The 18972-nt window shown below is 52.3% G+C and overlaps 5 protein-coding genes across 5 annotated transcripts; 1 reads left to right on the top strand and 4 right to left on the bottom strand.

Annotated features, from left to right (window-relative positions):
- Positions 1 to 1457: 1457 nt before the first annotated feature.
- Positions 1458 to 2865, bottom strand: ARDH (D-arabinitol 2-dehydrogenase; the record flags this gene model as incomplete). Its single annotated transcript, XM_014686328.1, has 5 exons — positions 1458 to 1638; positions 1702 to 1818; positions 1980 to 2288; positions 2364 to 2433; positions 2499 to 2865. 5 exons carry the CDS (start codon positions 2863 to 2865, stop codon positions 1458 to 1460), a joined length of 1044 nt encoding a protein of 347 aa, XP_014541814.1.
- Positions 2866 to 5750: 2885 nt separating this feature from the next.
- Positions 5751 to 7168, bottom strand: IVD (Isovaleryl-CoA dehydrogenase; the record flags this gene model as incomplete). The annotated part of the gene is made up of 2 exons (XM_014686329.1): positions 5751 to 5841; positions 5967 to 7168. 2 exons carry the CDS (start codon positions 7166 to 7168, stop codon positions 5751 to 5753), a joined length of 1293 nt encoding a protein of 430 aa, XP_014541815.1.
- Positions 7169 to 7612: 444 nt separating this feature from the next.
- Positions 7613 to 9504, top strand: G6M90_00g091680 (uncharacterized protein; the record flags this gene model as incomplete). Its single annotated transcript, XM_014686330.1, has 3 exons — positions 7613 to 8154; positions 8230 to 9274; positions 9382 to 9504. 3 exons carry the CDS (start codon positions 7613 to 7615, stop codon positions 9502 to 9504), a joined length of 1710 nt encoding a protein of 569 aa, XP_014541816.1.
- A 459-nt stretch (positions 9505 to 9963) lies between these two features.
- Positions 9964 to 12580, bottom strand: G6M90_00g091690 (uncharacterized protein; the record flags this gene model as incomplete). Its single annotated transcript, XM_014686331.2, has 2 exons — positions 9964 to 11201; positions 11299 to 12580. The coding sequence occupies 2 exons, from the start codon at positions 12578 to 12580 to the stop codon at positions 9964 to 9966; spliced, it is 2520 nt and encodes an 839-aa protein (XP_014541817.2).
- A 4332-nt stretch (positions 12581 to 16912) lies between these two features.
- Positions 16913 to 18021, bottom strand: G6M90_00g091700 (uncharacterized protein; the record flags this gene model as incomplete). The annotated part of the gene is made up of 2 exons (XM_014686332.1): positions 16913 to 17545; positions 17629 to 18021. The coding sequence occupies 2 exons, from the start codon at positions 18019 to 18021 to the stop codon at positions 16913 to 16915; spliced, it is 1026 nt and encodes a 341-aa protein (XP_014541818.1).
- Between the last annotated feature and the right edge of the window lie 951 nt (positions 18022 to 18972).

Consider the following 18972-nt stretch of genomic DNA (forward strand, 5'->3'; position numbering starts at 1 on the left):
TAGAACTGCACGAAATGAACCACGATGCCATACTACGCAAACCTGAAATTACTGTCCATGATAGTACAGCTTTTCGGAGTTTCTTCGCGAGAAAATCTTGTCCCGCCTCACGCGGTAGCGTTTTACAGAAACAAGTTCCAAATTTCTTAACCTACTGCGGAGTTCACATCTAGAATTATACCTGACCATCAGCATGTCTAATGTTGACATGAGGGCTAGACATGGTGTCATGCAGTGAGCTGCACAGGAAAACGGCTGAAAGTCTCGAACCTGCGCCCCAGCATCAATAAGCCAGAGTGATGGTCGCACCAACAGGCCAAGTTGTTGCATGTGAGGCTGCACGGCGCCGCTTTTATCTCCATCAGTTTCCGACAATACAACTCTGTGGCGCCAGTCCAAGAGTGGATGTAAGAGGGGTGCTTGTCGTCAAGTGACCCTTTCCTCCAGACGTCTGGACGGCATTCACTAGCCTGATGGTTCTGGCTTACGCCGTGTTGGCTAGCCTTGCTGTTCCCAAAGGTCAAGAAATTCGGCACGTCGAGTGCATCATTCTGTGCGAGAAGACGCAAAGATTGGCGTTGAGGAAGAACGAGACCGAGATATGTCGACACGCACCCGGTCCTATCTAGCCGGCTGCCAATCGTATCATCTTCGTGATGAATCAGACTAGACTTGGAAAGACGAGGTATCACTGAAAGCTCTCAGTCTATACCAAGCATACAGCATGATTAAGGGGATACCAAAACCTCCCCTCATTGACTGCAATGCCCTCGTCCTTTGCCCAAAGGCATAACATTGATATTCGCCAAGGCTCGATTTTCGACAGACGCATGTCTGTAGACTGACACTGATTCGATCAGTCGATTACTTTCGACCTCTTATCTATCTACCTACTCAGGTAGGCAGGCGGATACCCCTTATGGTCGATGACGTAGCCAACTACTCGATGAACTAGGTCCGCTTGCAATTCCGGCATCTTGGAGGGACTTCAAGCAGAATAACCCCCTATCAATCCTGCAGATCTCTCATGTTGGGCGACCAGTGGACAGCCTACACTCAGTAGGCAGTATAACTAATAGTGCAAGGGTTCTTACATGGAAGGGAAATGCCCACGCTCCTAATACGTCACCAAGTCCTTGATCTCCAAAGTACTTGGTAGGTGATGATAGCCTGCTTGACTTTGACCAGACACATGATTACCTGACACATATGCTGTTCAAAGACTGTGTTGCAGACATGCAACTATCATTATTACTAGCTTGATGAAAAAAAATTGGACAGTAGTACCCGTCATGAAACTCCCCAACGCCTAATGCACACTAGGAAAACCGAGCCCATTTAGGTCATTTCATACAATGACTGATGCTTCTTTTGCCCGTCCCAGCCTCGCTTGTAAATGTCATTCCCCGGTCAAGACTTTTCATTTGTTTTATATTTATTGCAGTTAGCATCTGCGCTTAGGTCACGGTGTATCCGCCATCGACGCGAATGTCGGCACCAGTGACGTAGCTACTGGCATCGGAGAGCAGGAAGGACACAGGGCCCATGAGGTCTTGAGGTTGACCCATCTTGCCTTGGGGGATAAGTGAGGTCCACTTCTGCTTAAGATCGGGGTTCTCGTCGAGAATCTTTTCAGTGCTGTAAGGGCGGAATGTCAGTATTTCGGCAACTGAGCTTGCTCGTTTGTGCTTCATCACTCACAGTGCAGTCAGCATGTATCCAGGGGAGATACAGTTGACGCGGATTCCAGCATGAGCCCATTCGACGGCTAGAGAAGCTGCCAGATGGCGCACACCAGCTTTGGCAGCGTTGTAGGGACTAATAGCAGCGTAAGGTCAGCAATTGGTCTCTTCTCAAGCACATGTACTCCATACAAGATCGAAATCCACACCCCCTGCACCCCGCTCGCGATCGGCATCATGTCGACCAGGGGATTCGGAATAAAGTGAGTTACACAGGATCGCCAAGGAATCACTTACGCCTGAGGCTGGGGAACGTTGACAATGGCGCCAGACATGCTACCAATCATGACCATGCTACCCGGCGCTTTGCGCGCCATGAGATGACGGGCCACAGAAGTGGCAAAAAGGTACGTTCCGTCGACATTGACGGCCCATAGCTTACGCATACGGTCGATGGGGTAGTTCACGGCTTCGAAATTTTCAGTAAAGCCGGCTGATGTGACGAGGTGGTCAATTTTGCCGTGCTGCTCGATAACCTCAGCAATGCAACTTTCGACGGATTCAGGGTCGGAGACGTCGGCATAGTGGGCGGTGACGGTGGGGATTCTTGAAAGAACAACAGTTAGAACAAACATATTCTCATGTTCTTTGAATACGTGTATAAGGAATCAGAGATCTTACCGCTGAGCATTGGGGTTCTCACGGTGGAAGGCATCCATGAGCAATTGGGTCTGCTTCTGAGCTTCTTCCTCTATAAATCAGGTTAGTTGAGGAACCTGAACAAGGCAACAGTCTATAGGGAAGAATGCGACCTACTGTTCATGTCAACAAGGGCAACATCAGCACCGGAAAAAACCATGCCCTGAGCCATAACCAAGCCCAAACCACGAGCACCTCCAGTGACAACACCAACACGGCCATCAAGAGAGAAGCTGGGGAGAGTAGGCTTCACGAACTGTCCACCAGTACCCAGGACTGGCTTGCTGGAAGGCAGTTCATGCTCTTCGGGATGCTCGACTTCAATGTCAGCATCGGTGCGAGAGTAACTGCCAGGCTTGTTGCTTCGAGGTGGGATGTTGTGCAGATTGCGAGCGGCGGCGAACGACGGCCGCAAGGTGGCAGGGGCAACACTTCGCGTAGCGTGCCGCAGCATGGGAGCGAATATGGTCTGTCTGGAAGCCATTGCTGTGATGATGCGTGAGTTTGGAGGAAAAAAGTGCTTTCTATTTCTCACAATGTGAGAAACCAGTTTTGGTGGCGTGTACGTGGATCGAAGACTTGTCTGAAAGCGGTGGCGTTGAGGCTCAGGTAAGACCTTTCTACACAACACGATTTCGCTGCAATTGATGTTCCAGCGAGAAAAAGAGTGTGGGAAAGATGGAGAGAAAGGTGAGCAGAGCAGAGCAGCGCAGCGCAGCGAGCGGGCGATTGAGTTTGTGGTTTATATTTCATCCACCTCTGCCCTAGGTGGCGAGAATTGATGGTCGTTCAATGCTGATGCGCACCCCTCAAGCTCCAGTAGCGGGCACCCCCCCTCCCCTTTGCACTAGGGCCGGCAGCGGGGACAACGGGGCAGGGGGGGCATCTGGAGGCTGTGGGCTGTGGGCACTAAATTGGGAACATTGAATCAAGCTCCATGTCGCCGCTGGACTTGGAGACGATGTCCCAGCACCACTTGAGAAAGCCAAGGTCCAAGCCAGGAGAATCCACCAGAGGCTATGTACATGTGTGAATGGCCGATCTGTCTGTTGATGATGCCCATGGCCTTTATCGCTGCCCAATGGACAAGCCAAGGATGCCGTCGCACGGTAAAAATTCGCCAGCCGATGGTCAGGGCAGCGGCGACCGCGGACACCATGCAGAGGCAGCAAAGAGGCTCGCAGGACTCTGCGGAGCATTGCAGATGGTCGATGCATCCTGGAGACTCCGGAACACGGGTCGACCGGCATCTACAGGGGCCGCCTTGTACCGATTGCTCGCTGCAGCGCCCTTCAATGTTGTAGTGCTCCAACATTGAAGTTCTAGAGCTCTTGCACAGCCCTGCCGGACCGTCTGGAGCAAGCCCCGGAAGCCATTTTTCTGGGGCTAGACACTTCAATGTTGACCCATGTCTGTCTTGGAGAGCCAAGCGGTGTGAAACCTGCAAGAAAGCTGCACACGGCAGAAAGAAGCGCGCTCCAAGGTTCCATTGATGCAGGTAATGTCCAAGTTCGCGGGGACAGACAAACAAAGACAGAAACAACCGGCAACACCTGCACAGCCAAGGATGGAGGCAAAGCTCACGGCCAACTCTGCCGCGAAATACGACACGAAGTGAGCATTGAACTTCAATGTTTGGAAATGACTTCGACGGCAAGTGGCGGCGGGGTAAGACTATACATAGACAAATTAAGAAGGCTCCAAGGCAGGCAGGACCGACCACAGAGCAGGGGTAAACAAGTCTGACGATTTCGCATGTCCTTCATCTGTTTCTTTTCTATTCAATAGTCTTTCCTTACTTATAAATCAGGAAATATTACAAAAGAACAAAAGAAAAAAAGAGATAAAGAGATAAAGAAAGAAAGAAATACTCCTGATTCCTTTCTCAAACTCCAATCGTGCTTCCCTACTCGCTGCTTTCGTATCTCTCAGGGAACCCGTACAAAAAAAAATAAAAGGACACCAGCAGCCTGTTTTGCATGTGCGGGCAAGAAGCTACTCTCGCACCTGGTTGCTTTTCCCTTGCTAGCTCAGCCAAGCAAAGGCTCGAAAATTCCAAGCACAACCCAAAACAATTATCTAGTACCAATAAATGCCGTTACTATGTTTTGGCAAGGAAGAGGACGGGGGAGCAACCGAGCACAGAAGGCAAGGGCTGGTGGTCACGCGGAACACCACAATTTTCATCGTACATTATTATCGTATTACCGAGTGCTGAGTACTTGCTCAACACCCTATGTCAGCATAGCAATCTGGATACGTCTACCCTCTGTCCATCAAACGAGATAACACTCCGTTGATCAGGGCATTGCGAGGACTCTCCTTCCGTGTCAATCCCAGGTCCCCCGCTCGCCAGTTGACCTGTATATCATGCACACGGGCTTTTTGACAGGACAGTAGGGCATCGCGGAGTGGGTGTCCGTTTGCGAACAGGACACCCTCACAAAACCTTACTGATGGAGACAAGGTACTCCGTACGAAGCTCTGGATTCAATATTCTGACCGAACTCCCCGAATCTCACCATGCTGCCGGCACACCGCGCAGCTGGTCCGCACGCCCAAGAGCGAACCACTTACTCTTGGCTGGACCCGGCACTGTAGGTTTGGGGTAAATCGACCCTCTTGTTCGCCGTATCAATTTGTTGATGAGTCCAATTGGAACGAAATCGTCATGATTTCATCAGTCTGCCGGCCAAATTTCACTCCCTTTTCTTGGTTGCTACTACCGAGTACAGAAGACGAACTGAATCATGAATTTTAGCCTAATATTTAAAATTGGTGCCTGGAGCAACCCCCCGCAAGCGGACCCAGCACACCCGGCAAGATCGCCCTGGTCACCGCCAGCTAGAAACCACCTGTCCTTGAACTATCGTGACTGGAGTTTGTTGGTGTATTTCCTCTTTTCACACTCCTGTCGACCTAGCGATTGCACCATGTTCCATCCCTTTTCCACGGGTTCCACACACGTCTCGTGAGAAATATGGAACGGAAAAATTTCTCCATCTGCTTTGCACTGGATTATTGGCTGGATGAATCTGTTCTTTCTTCCCCCTTTACCAATGCTATTTTGATACGTTGCGGCACTATTTACATGGGACATTGTATGCACGATTCGCGACCGCCTCGCTGCAGCACAGTGGATGATGCATGATCATCGTGATCCTGGCCGCTTTCTATCTGCCCACGGATTTAATGCATGGAACTTAAAATAGAGTACACGGAGCCATCTGCCCGTCCCTGGTAACAGCAACGTAGTGCCCTATCCAGGCGGTATTCAGCTGTCGTGATGCGCGTTTCCAACATATCCAAGCGACTGTCATAGTAACAGTCAACCTCTTGTCCAATCCACTGCAAGCTTCTGCGATACATTTACGCATTGGCATACTCCTTGTTGAAAGCACGTCCAATGACCATCCGTCTAATTTCAGAAGTTCCAGCACCAATCTCGTACAATTTCGCACTATCAATCAAAATGCGTTAGTCGGAAGTAATTCGACCTTGCTCCCCCATTTTCAGAGGTTTACAAGTCTTGTCAAGTGTGGCAACAAGGCACTAGATGGGAAAACAGAAAAGGGTCAAGCTTACTCTCTCAGCAATCTCGAGGCAGGCATCTCCTCAACATAGCCCATACCACCCAGCAACTGGATACAGTCAAGTGCGCACTCGGTCGCACGCTCAGCCGCGTACAGAATGGCGCCAGCACAGTCCTGGGTGCGGATAACGCCCTGCTCATCAACCTGCCTGGCCGTGGCGTAGGTATAGGCCCGCGACGCCTGCAGCTTGGTGTACATGTCGGCAAGCTTGCCCTGGACCAGCTGGTTGTGAGCAATCGGGGAACCAAACTGCTTGCGCTGGTGGGAGAAGGGCAGGGCAACGTCGAGCGCGGCCTGCATGATGCCCAGGGGCCCAGCCGAGAGGACCAGGCGCTCCAGGTCGAGGCCCTCCATGAGGACGCGCACGCCGCCGTTGACGCTGCCCACGACGTTGTCCTCGGGGACGAAGACGTTGTCGAACATGAGCTCGCCCGTGTTGCTGCCGCGCATGCCCATCTTGTCCAGCTTCCGGGCGCAGCTGAACCCGTCCGCCTTGGTCTCGACCAGGAAGGCCGTGATGCCCTTGGACCCCTTGTCGGGCTCCGTTTTGGCGTAGACGACGATCAAGTCGGCGTCGGGCCCGTTGGTTATCCACATCTTGGAGCCGTTGAGGAGATAGCCGCCGTCGACCTTCTTGGCCGACGTGCGCATGCTCACGACGTCGCTGCCGGAGCCGGACTCGGACATGGCCAGCGCGCCGACCTTGGTGCCGGCAATCAGGCCGGGGAGGTACTTCTTCTTCTGCTCCGGGCTGCCGTTGAGCTGCAGCTGGTTCACGCAGAGCTGCGAATGCGCCGCGTAGCTCAGCCCAATGGACCCTGACGCGCGGGACATTTCCTCCATGACGACGGCGTGAGCCTGGTAGCCCATGCCCAGCCCGCCAACGTCCTCGTCGGCCGTGATGCCCAGGAACCCGGCCTCGCCGAGCTTCGGCCACATCTCGTTGGGGAAAGCATTGCTCTTGTCTGTGTGCGCGGCGACCTCTTCCGTGATTTCGCGGCGCGTGAACTCGTGCACACGCTCGCGCAGCTCGTCTAGCTCCTCGGTCGTGGGCGCCTCAAAACCCTTGGGGTGCTTGGACGAGTGTAGTCTTTTCTGGATGGTAGGAAGAGCGATTGATGCGGGCGAGGGCCGTAGTCGCCGGGTGGCGGGTCGCGAGACTGCTCTGGTGAGCGATCTAAAGCTCGCTGCCATGTTGTATGTGGTTTTGTAAAGGCGTTGAAATGAAAGGGTGGAGGCGAAAAGTCGAGTGTCCCAGGTCAATTCCCAGGCAAGCAGCAGACAAGAAAAAAAGTGAGGCACTGGCTCGAGTCCAGAAAAGAAGTCCAAGTTTAAAGTAAAGCCGAGGATCTGGATGGATGCGGCCATCCAAGGCTCACAGCCAAAGATCTGCGGCTTACTTCGGCTTGCTGCGGGCCGCCAACCCCAGATTTTGGCTCCTTCTGCCCACGACGTCAGTTTGCCGGCTTTGCGGACAAGCTTGCTCTCGAATGCTACGCCTTGTCTCGGCCTTTCATATCCCTTCTTCTTTTCCTCCTTCGTCGTCTTCTTTCCCCCCCCCTCTTCCCAGAAGCCTGCCTTCTTGCCCAGCGCCAACAAGAGTTGCTCAATTACACCTGCAGAGACGCCAATTCCACAATGTCTCTCAGCCGGTCATCACAACAGGCCCTGCGGCTGGCCCGCCTCCGCGCCCATCATCCCAAACAGCATCACATCCAGTCCCGCGCCATCGCGAACCTCACGCCCCCTCACCAAGCTGCCGCCATATCGCGCCTCCAAACCAATGTCGACCCCTCGTCGGAGGAGTACAAGGAAAATGAGAAGCACATGTCTGAAGTCACGGCCAGAATGGCCGAGCTCACGCGCAAGATCCAGCGCGGGGGTCCTGAAAAGGCCCGCGAAAAGCACATTGCTCGCAAGAAGATGCTGCCGAGGGACCGCATCACGTCGCTGATTGACCCCGGGACGACGTTTTTGGAACTGTCCCCCATGGCTGGCTACGAGCTGTACCCCGAGGCCGAGGTTCCCGCCGGCGGCATCATCACCGGCGTCGGCGTCGTCGAGGGCGTTACCTGCGTCATTGTTGCAAACGACAGCACAGTCAAGGGCGGCACTTACTATCCAATTACCGTCAAAAAGCATCTCCGTGCCCAGGCTGTTGCGCAGGAGAACAAGTTGCCGTAAGTGATCGCGGCCGTAGCCCAATCTGCTCTCTCCATCTTCTCAAACGTACCCGCAGCTAAACGTGTGAATAGCTGCATCTACCTGGTCGACTCTGGCGGTGCCAACCTCCCGCACCAGTCCGACGTCTTCCCCGACCGCGAGCACTTTGGCCGCATCTTCTACAACCAAGCACGCATGTCATCGCAGGGAATCCCCCAGATTGCCGTCGTCATGGGCCCTTGCACCGCGGGAGGCGCCTACGTCCCCGCCATGTCCGACGAGTCCATCATTGTCGGCGAACAGGGCCACATCTTCCTTGCCGGCCCTCCCCTCGTCAAAGCCGCCACCGGCGAGGTCGTGAGTGCCGAGGAACTCGGCGGCGGCAAGATGCACTCCTCGGTGTCTGGCGTGACCGACTACCTGGCCGTCGACGACGCCCACGCCATCACCCTCGCCCGACGATCCATCAGCAACCTCAACTGGCCTGCCAGAACCGCCACCACGCAACCTCCTGCCACCACCTTCTCAGAGCCCCTCTACGACCCAGAGGAGCTCATGGGCATCGCAACCACCAATCTCCGCAAGCCCATCCCCATCCGTGAGGTCATTGCCCGTGTCGTCGACGGCTCCGAATTCTCCGAGTTCAAGCGCGACTTTGGCACCACCCTCGTCACCGGCTTCGCCTCCATCTACGGCCACAAGGTCGGCATCGTCGCCAACGACGGCATCCTCTTCGCCTCGTCCGCCGTCAAGGGCGCCCACTTCATCGAGCTCTGCGCCCAGCGCGGCATCCCCCTCGTCTTTCTGCAAAACATCTCCGGCTTCATGGTCGGCACCGCCTCGGAGCGAGACGGCATCGCCAAGCACGGCGCCAAGCTCGTCACGGCCGTCGCCTGCGCCGACGTGCCCAAGTTCACCGTCGTCGTCGGCGGCTCCTACGGCGCCGGCAACTACGGCATGTGCGGGCGCGCCTACAGCCCCCGGTTCCTCTGGATGTGGCCCAACGCCCGCGTCGGTGTCATGGGCAGCGAGCAGCTCGCTGCCGTCATGGAGACTGTTGGCCAAAAGGCCGACCCTGAGCTCAGGGCTCGCATCGATCGCGAGACCGAGGCCACGTTCTCCTCTGCCAGACTCTGGGTAAGTGGCCCATGAACCGAACCGGTCTCTTGTCTAACCCCAAGCCTCTGTCCCCCCCCCCCCCCTTTTTTTTTGTGCTAGTGGCTAACATATTCAATCAACTACAGGACGATGGCATCATCCCCCCTCAACATACTCGACGCTACCTCGGCCTAGGCCTGCAGGCTGCCATGGGTGGGCGTAACGAGGTCAAGGCTGGAGATACCAAATTCGGTGTCTTCAGAATGTAAACCAGAGAAGCAACTACAAAAACTAGAGTATGAATTTGATGACGCCGCAGAACCTTGTCAGCGGGCAGTGATTTCCATGTATTAGAGCATATTGTATATATTTTACCATAAATGTTCTTTACAAAAGAAGTAATTGTCGATGAATCACAAAGTAGGCTAAGACAAGTAAAAACCACTATCAAATTTCACTTCTACCAATGCCGGGACGCGACACGATATTACATCATTAACCCATTGATTTCTTGATATTCCTCCTCAATGTCGGTGGTATTAGCATTTCTTCATCTATCAAAACGCCATCGCTGAACTCCATTTTATATCGTACAATCCGGAATATGGAATCAGTCAACAGAGCTGAAGAGTTTCGACAAGGTTTATGTGAGACCTCTCTCTTCTTTCTATGCGACTCCTTCGCCAAACCCGTTCCAATCGTTGAGACATGGCGGCATCGGCATCACGCTAAACGTTTCTGCGCCCAACTGGTCCGTTCCCAACGTTGACAGATAGTGAGACCAGGTTGATGCTATTTCCACCCCCAAGATCAACATTGGACGCCTCCTGCTGCGTGACTTGACTCCCTACTTGTGTTTGGCCCCTCATGGCCTTGCTAAATAGTCGTTGTAGTGTAGATTGGGCAGACACTGCACTTTCCACGTTCTTCTGTTGTAGTATGTAGAGCATTGCAACCCGTGAGAAATCAAGCACTCCCTCTGTAACTGGAAAATTTGAAGGAGCTCTGCTAGTGGTGCTAGCAGTTGACCTGGAAGTAGACTGTGAGCTCGATGAGAAGATGGATGTCAGGGTCGACTCGGCTGGGGTAGTTGGTGGTATTGTTGTCTCCGTATTTCCTGGGGGAGCTGAACTTGGCACTGATGTCGTAGGCTTCTGGCCAGTAACAGGAGGAGTCACAGTAATTGTTGTCGTCGTGGTTGGTGGCACGAGAGTAATAATTGATATCTCCGGAAACTCTTCAGCATTCAGGGCACGGTTCGCCTGATTTTGCCGCATGTCTTGCACCTCATCTGTAGCTTGACCGGATCTGGTAGAACGACCGTCAAAAGTGACAATCGAGTTTTGAGCAATGCATGATAAGTTTCCAGAGTTAAACCTAGCGAGAATTGAGGTGCCCGACAGTGGCACAGAAAAATTCTTGTTGGCATCAGCTAGCAGCCGTGGAATAGCTCTGCCCATTGTTACGTTGTTAATGCTTGACTGTCCGTCAGTGGAAACCAGATTTGTCATCGTACACCCTGTATTACCACCATCGCCACAGGTGGAACCTGTGAAGCCGTTGGTACAGATACATGAACAATTGCCTTGGGAAATTACGCTGGTACCACCATTCAGGCAGGGTAGTCTCTCCTGGCATTGACCGAGAGTGAGGTCCTGATCTTTGTGGCCGAGGTTCTTGAAAACAAAAAATTCGAGCGGGACGACTATGGCTGCCACAATGAGGATAAGAAGTAAGAAGACCAAAAGGATGACTAGCCACAAGGGTAGACCGCAGCATCGTCGTTTAGGCTTTGGTTCAATTTGACCACTCGGGGACCGTGAATGAGTACGTCGATCTTGTCCAGAGACTGCTGGCCACGTGCCACTCCTTATCCACGAGCTGCGGCTGGTATTGTTTCGAGGTGTATGAACAGGTGGTGGAAAGGCTGCCAGCATGTCTGACAATCCAGATCGGTGAGGGTCTTCTAATACCAAAGTTAGAATCTGAAAATCATCCCGCCCGTCCAGAATGACTGGATGAAAACTAGGACAAAGGGCTTATTTTATCAGTGGTATAGCTACCTTTTTCAGTGAGATACCCTTCCATAGCATCAAGTCTGCTTGCCGGCCGTTTGCCCTTGTCAATCATAGCTGCAAGTCTGGTTGCGCGCCGAATCAAATCCGGCAAGCTTGTGAGGCTCCCCCTAGCCTCTGCCGCTCGAACTGCGTCGATGTCGAGCCTGGGCGGACGCTTCATAGCCGACAGGCGAGATTGCCGTCGAGGGACATCTCCAAGTTGCACAGACTCTCTAGAGTCCGATGAATTTGCAGTGCTGTAGGGCTGCGGAATAGCATCTGCGGCTAGACTCTCCCTACTCGAAGCATTGATAAACGATGTTCGTGGTTTTTTAATGGTAGGAACAGTTTCGGATGAACTTGTTGCCGGACTCATATAGTCTTCATTCTCGAGTACTGTCTTCGCTGATGCTGGATCTTTTCCGGTATTTGTCCCAGAACTGCTAGCCCCTTTTGTTGTAATCAATGCCGGTTTACCCTTCTTACCCAAGCTTGCACTCCGTACCAATTGACTCTCATCTCCAAACTCATCATACCCAGATTCTCTGTCCTTTTCTGTTATTGATTCTTCGTAGAATGCGTCGCCATAGGCAGGGCTGCCTATTTCAGGCGATCCAGCGGGCCACGTTTCAGGCATAGCCGCGCTTGACGCATACGATCCATGAGATCTTGACCGCGGGCTTTCTTCGGGTATGGGAGAAACGTATGATGCACTCGAATAAAAAGACGATGCCCCTCTTCGGCTTGAGGGTGGAGGTCCCAAGTTTGCACTCTTCCTGGGCACCGCTGCGGGAATCGGTACCGGAAAGTCGGGTATTGATCCCACAGACGATATTGTCTGCCGGGTAGAGCTTTCTGATGGGGCCGACGGGGAGGAAACATTATAATTGTCATTCTTTTCTTGAGACGTGTCTGGTAGGGCCGATCGAGAGGTGAAGACAGGGGTAGGTTGTTGTGGTTTTGACTGGTCAAGTATCGAGGGAATTCTGCTCGGACTGGGTCTCGGAGGTCTTTGAGGTATCTGTTGTGATTTTGAAGAAGACTGATATGAGCTTGGGTCGACAAAAGTCGGCGGCGAGGTACTGGAATTGGTGAGAGGCCACTGTGGCACCTGGGTCGGTCTTGATATTCCCGGGCCATACTTTTGGTCCTGACCAGGAGGCAATCTATTCTTCGCGAGCCTAGACTGAGAGTACCCTGGCGGCGGCGGTCGTAATGGTGCCGAGGGCTCAACAAGGTTTGGGTTCTGTTGCGCATATCGCTGTCCCTCCCCATCCCTCGCTAGCATGCCTTGGATTTGTTCCCGGGCCCTTCTAACAGACCCTGGTGTATTGTATGGCCGGTCCATATCCCTTCCATTGTAGGGTTGACTCATTTGACTATTTTCAGCAGCCGCGAACCATTTATCGCAGGATCAGTTGGAACGTTCTGGGTGATTTATTTGCAATGGTTTTCCCAAACAAGTCAAAGACTGGTGATAAATGGAGAGATATCTCGTCTCTGTATGATCAAATTTGCAAAAGATATCCCAAATGTTCCGTTATGTTGCTGTCGGACTGTTGAATCGGGGATTGGTTGATAAATACGCAAGTCGTTGTGTTGCATCAAAATCGGGACGGCTCTGTCCTGTAAGTGAAGAGACGTGAATGAAAGCTGTCGTATTTCACATATGTCGCATGTCATATCAAAACGAGTGGTAGATATAACTGAAGATGAATATGCGACCATTCAAGTTAACGAAAGTTTAGAAGAAAAAGAGTGAAACGAGTGCTGGGTGTCCAATTAGGAACACTACTCAGCTCTCTAACTGAAATATAAAAAAGACAAGGAGCGCCCCAATAGTCGAGTAAACAACCTATCAAACTAGCATTAGCGGTTTCGTTTGGACACTTGGGATGAAAGACTTGGAGGGCATTGAGGCCAGGTTGCAGTCCAACGAGTGCCATTTGTGACGCTTTTGCATAAAGTCATTGATCAAGCCCAGCAGCCTCACAGGGCGATGCTCGGGGTGAATGGGGTCATGGGTTACATACGAGAGACGCGGACAGTCTCAGATTCCACCACCTAGTGGCAAGAGAACAGTTCCTGAGACAGCATGCCCCAAATCGGAACTGATGCCAAATGAAGACTCGCAGAGCCTCAGAAATAAGCGGGATGAGAGGCGACTAAACAGGCGCAAAATAAAAACAGAAGAGAAGGCTCTGGGGAGCCACGGAAGCCAACCAAGTAGAAAGAGAAGGCCCAGAGTTTTTCTGGTAGGAATTCGTCGACGTTAAAACCTTCGTCGCAATGCCGGAGGTCCTCGTGGAAGTTTGGCTCCGTGTCGCAAATCAGGACTGGGGGTCTTGTTTCAGATTTTGTGCCGAGCAAGAGAATAACGAACTAGTCAGAACAAGAGTGAGTTTGTAAGTCAAAGCCCCAGCAGCATGAATCGATACAACAGTGAAGAAAGTAAGAAACTGAAGGAAAAGTCAATGGACAGTGAGAGCCTGGGGATTTGGGTGTGCTTCGGCAGTGTGTCTACTGGCTGCCATGAAGGCCACAGCAATCTTGATGCTGCACGTAGCAATCTCTGGGACATTACCGGCGCAGGAGCAAACAATTCTTACCTGGTAAACTGATGAAGGTGGCGCTGAGTGCTCGAATCGTGTCTGTGCGACGGCGTCTGTCCGTCCTGGACTCACGAAAATGTACAAAAGATCGGAGGCGAAGAGAAAGAAAAGTGAATGAATGAATGAAAGCAGCTATCCACAGGATGCTGGAGGGGGGGAGAAGTGCAACTGAGGCAGTTGCGACAAAGCTGACCTGCAAAAGGGGAAGTCGCGACGCAAAATGCACAAGAAGAAGACGAGTGGCTCGGAGGGGGGATAAAAGACGCCAAAAGAAAGCATGGCGGCCAAACACTATGAATACGCCTCAGAATCACTCCGTATTGCATGTATGTCGTCCCATGCCTTGACGATTAGATGCAACACACTGCTGGTCCCTGCAAGTGCAAGGTGAGCGTGTTCTGTAAGCCAGTGCCACCCCGACGGTCGCAAAACACGGGCAGGGGGTCGAGGCTGGCGTGTTGACGTCGAACCAGGTGCGAGGTCCCTCTACGACCAAGGTGCTGCATCACGTCAAAAAATCGGCTGCTTATGGAGATTCCAGGCCACTGAAATTTGCACACGCGCTACTACTACTTTGTACGGACATACATATGGCGCTCGGGGCCGTATGCGAGGCCAGCTTCTGAAAGAACAAACATCGACTGGCCCGAGGCGTTTTGGTCCGAGCATTCACGGGTCCTGTTCCTGGATCCTGTTCCTGGATCCAACAGCCTGGTCGTCCAGGCACCGCCAACAGCCCAAGGCCAACTCCAAACGGCCCCCTTGGGTCTGTCTCCGCCTGGCGCGTGTTAAGTGTGTTATGTGGGCCCGAGGACGTCAATTGATATCACACAGGACTGCGGAAGCCACCTTGCCCCACCAAAAAAGGCAACTTTACTCTGTGCTCGTACTATACGGAGTACGGAGTATTATGAGTATGATGCGCTTCGCGCTGCTGGCTTGGCACCGGCCAAAAGTGCTCGAGCCCCCGCGGAGGTCCAACTGAGATTAGTACTTGGACAATCTCTATGAAGCAACAGTCGCAATTCTGGCCGTCTCGAATGTTTTTGGGGGTCATGGCAGTGCCTGACAACAGAGTCCAGATTGTCGAGTCTCTGCGACTTGGGCAGTTGAATGCCAGCCGTTTGGCAATGTCTTGAGGACACGTTTGTTCCACCAGCTCGAAGACAGACACAACCAAGTCACGCTCGTGAAAGCCAAACCAGGCATTGAGGCCTTATCCCTGCTGCTGGCCGCAGGGTGCAACGTTCTCGTGGTTAACTGGAAACACTAGCGCCGTGTTCCTGCATGGAGATTGCATCCACACATGAAGCAAGATATCGTGGTCTAGCGACAACTTCTGACTAGTGTGGATGGAGCGCGCCGCCATTGTACATACATACAATGTGCTATCGTCTCTCTGACAGCTTCATCTTTTCTGTCGCAGCCTTCGAGAAGGAGATATAAACGTTCGGTCAATTTGTCATGGTTAATTTGACGACAGGGCTCATGATGGGCCCAAATCGCGTGTACTTTGCATGGAAATGGTCGCAGAATATATTGCTGCGAGTTGTCACCCGCACATCGGCACACAGACGCATTCGGTCAGATGAAAGCCGTAGCCACTGGGACAATAACAATGATGAGCACCCGCACTTTGCCGCGGACTTGATCGGGCGATTGTCCGCACCCCCGGCCTCGCGACACCATAATAGTTTATACCAATATCCAAGGAAACTATATTCCTGTGTTTAGTGATATTGAGTGGCATGAGCAACCAGGACGCAACTCGTTCAACCCGGCTCAGCAACCATTTGACTTTCTTGAATAGGAAGACGGACAGTTGATCAGCAGGATCCACGCCTCCAGCATCGGCGGCTTAACCGGCAAATACAATGACGACTTAAAATAGTGACAACAAGGGGTGCTCTGGGGGGGAAGAGAGCCAAGCCAACGAGAATTTTTCCTGTTGTTCTGACCAGGTCTCTTTGTGCGTCTTTTATTTAACGCCCGCTGTCAATTTCAACCCGTTGACATGATTTGGCTGAGAGGTATTCATCATTCCGGGGCGCCTAGCCCATGCTCAGAGTACCAGACCTTTAATCTTACATCCGGTTAAAAAAAATCCCTAATAATTCGGGACTACCACCCGAAAAAGCGAAGATCGAATAGCGACTCGTGGATACGACTGCAACATGATTACCAACCAATTGCTACCGCTCTGTTTCATTGTTGGTAGGACTGCTTCTATGACAAATTTTGCGCCGAGGGATCTACAATGAATATTGCTGTACTACAACATCTATACCGGGAACAGAAGGTGTCTGGGTAAGACGGTGCCAGTATATCACGCAGTGTATATGGTTTTACACTAGAATCTGCTAGTATACCGCCAGAGGCAATAAATATTTGTCCACCAGGTGGCGTAGAGTGGCCTAGGCGTGGGCAAACTCATTGCCTCCCGCTGTCCCCAGGTACGGCCAAATATCTTCTGTCGCAGACCGCAGCTTCAAACAAATACGCCAGTCTGACCAACACATCTGTCGTGAGCAAGTGAGCAAGACGGCGGAAAACCGCACCCAAGGGGGCTCCTCTCACAAAAGACAGATCAAAAAGCTGGCCGGCACAAATAGTAGTACTAACGCCAACAATTCGGCCAACGTGGGCTGTCAATGGTGGGACTGGTCAACTTCAACGGTTATTATAACTGATATATAACTCATGAGATGAACGGGACCGGCTGTGGAGCCCTCGTGGCTAAATGCATGAAGGCATATGCAAGCCTCATCTCGTGGTTATGGAATATTAGTGTCTGCTTGGAGATTAAATATCTGTTGCATGGAGGGCAATCCAACAGAAATCACGGTAATGTATGTATCCATGGTACGTGACTGACAAGCATGTACGTAAGGCGTACAACTCCAATTTGCAATGGACGAATGCCAATGTACACATGTTGTACGGTGACTCTCCACGAAGCCGATGAAACACAAATCGAACGATTCAGTTCTTGGCCCGCTCTTTCGTGCTCAACACTTACGAGGTCTCCAGCCAGGAATAACATAACCAGGGCCATCGGGCTTCACAATATCAAATTTATCTTCTCCCTGCCAAGCATGCAAGAACCAACCGACATTTTTCTGCTTAAACCACTCGCAATTATCATCAAATGTTTTCCAATAGCGCGTGTACTGGGCAACGCCTACGTCCGTCTTTCCAGGATTGTGGTCGGTCTTGCCCCAAGCCCAAGGACTCTCCGTGATCATGGTAGGCAGCTTGACATGATCCAAAACCCACTGCGTAGCCTGTTGAATGTATGCCCAGGCCTGGTTCTCGGGGTTATTGCCATGATAGAAGGGCATGGCATGGATGTGGGCGTAGTCCGAGTTGCTTTTAATGCCGCGGCCCAGATCGGTCAAACCATCGCCGTTGCGGAGGGAACCAGGACGGTCCCAGTCCTCGCTGATGCCCGCCTTGACGTGGTGCTGATTCATCCGCTTGCGGAATGCCCCGAGGTCATTGACGAAGTTGCCAGAGTCCATGCCGTCGCCAACTGGTTCAGAGCCCCAGTCAGCGCTGTGGACGACGTACGGTGCTATGGCCGCGAATTCACGTTTGGCGAGGGTGTCGTAAATGGCCTGCTGAGATTGCTTCCAAACATCCTGATTGCCTATCAGCCTCCGGAGTCGCAGCTCCGCGTGGATAATTTACGGACAAGGGTTATCAAGGGATATTCAAGACGTACACCGTCACCAAAGTTTGTCCAGATCTGCAAGATAAGAGCCATATTATTCTTGGCCGCAGCTCGAATCGCATTCTCAAACACCCCGGGCTGGGTGCATGTAGGGTAGTACATGCGTACGATGCTCGCTCCAAAGTCCTTCTTCATCCTGGCAAAGTCCTGGTTCATCCGGTCGAAGCTGTTGGTGTAGCTGTTGCAGTTGTCATCCTCGAGAGGGTAGCTGAATCCCTGGAAGCCATACGCCATGGACTGGGGACACCACCAGTCCTCCAGTTTGACATTGGGAGCTGTCAAATCTCCAGGTAATTCGGCGTTACCATAAGGAAAGCAGTTTGGAGTTGCAGCTGCGGCCGCGAGAGCCGGCAGACCAGCGAGAGCCAAAGATGTGAGGTGCATTGCAGCAACGCCCGAGAGCTTATGCGAGCCTTTTGTTTTGCAGCGACGGCAATGACGCCAACTAATCAAGGAAGATGACGGGCACATGTATCCTTAAATACTAAGCCTCTGCTGCTTCCGCTCGCCATGCGAGGAGCTAGATGCCATCCCAATAGGGCCCTGAACTACGTCGATTCGAGGGCTGAATGCCCTCATGCTCCCATCTAGTCAGCCCTAGCCAGCACAAGTAGGTGTGACACGGTAGGATAGCTGCATCTCCCGCTATCCCCAGGGCCTGAACACGGAAGCTTACTCCTACTCTATGACACACCGTCTCTCAAATCGCCATGCGTATGGAGGACTCACATTTCGCCGCGGCCCGTATGCCTAGCTCTCACGGAAGAGACTGTGGGATGCGACGTTGTTTTCTAAACCGGGCCGACTGCAAGCCAGTTTGTCTAGCGTGTTAAAGCGGGCCAAAAGCTTGATTGTCCGGCCAATATTTGTGCAGGAATGCGCCAATTATTGCGGCAAAACCCATCCATAGAAAGGACGAGATTCAACGCCGAAGTTTCAATCCTGGGCACTGGGGTGTTCTTCCCCACGATCGCGCTAGATGATGGATGACTGGCATTATATAGATTGCTGTGAATGGCTGCAGCAATGTGGAGTCCCGTGTGCGAAAGCGAAATTGCCCGATCCGATACGTGGAATGAGACATTGTCTCATCTCTTTCGTTTCTCGCTTACCCGACGACTTCTCCACCGTTCAGAACTTCAGGAATTACTACTGCCTGCAGACATTGGCCGCAATGCAGCGTCTGAAGGACATCGATAGCTTTGACTTTTGACTCTTTGTGCCTTCTCAGCCGAGAAGTGGTCTGAGGCTACCCAATTGAATGATGCCAAGTTGTGTTTGACCCAGGTTTCGGAAGGAGCGATGAAACCACCACATTTTGATATTCACAACGAC

Source organism: Metarhizium brunneum, chromosome 5 (genome assembly GCF_013426205.1).
Source record: "Metarhizium brunneum chromosome 5, complete sequence".
Lineage (NCBI taxonomy): Eukaryota > Fungi > Ascomycota > Sordariomycetes > Hypocreales > Clavicipitaceae > Metarhizium > Metarhizium brunneum.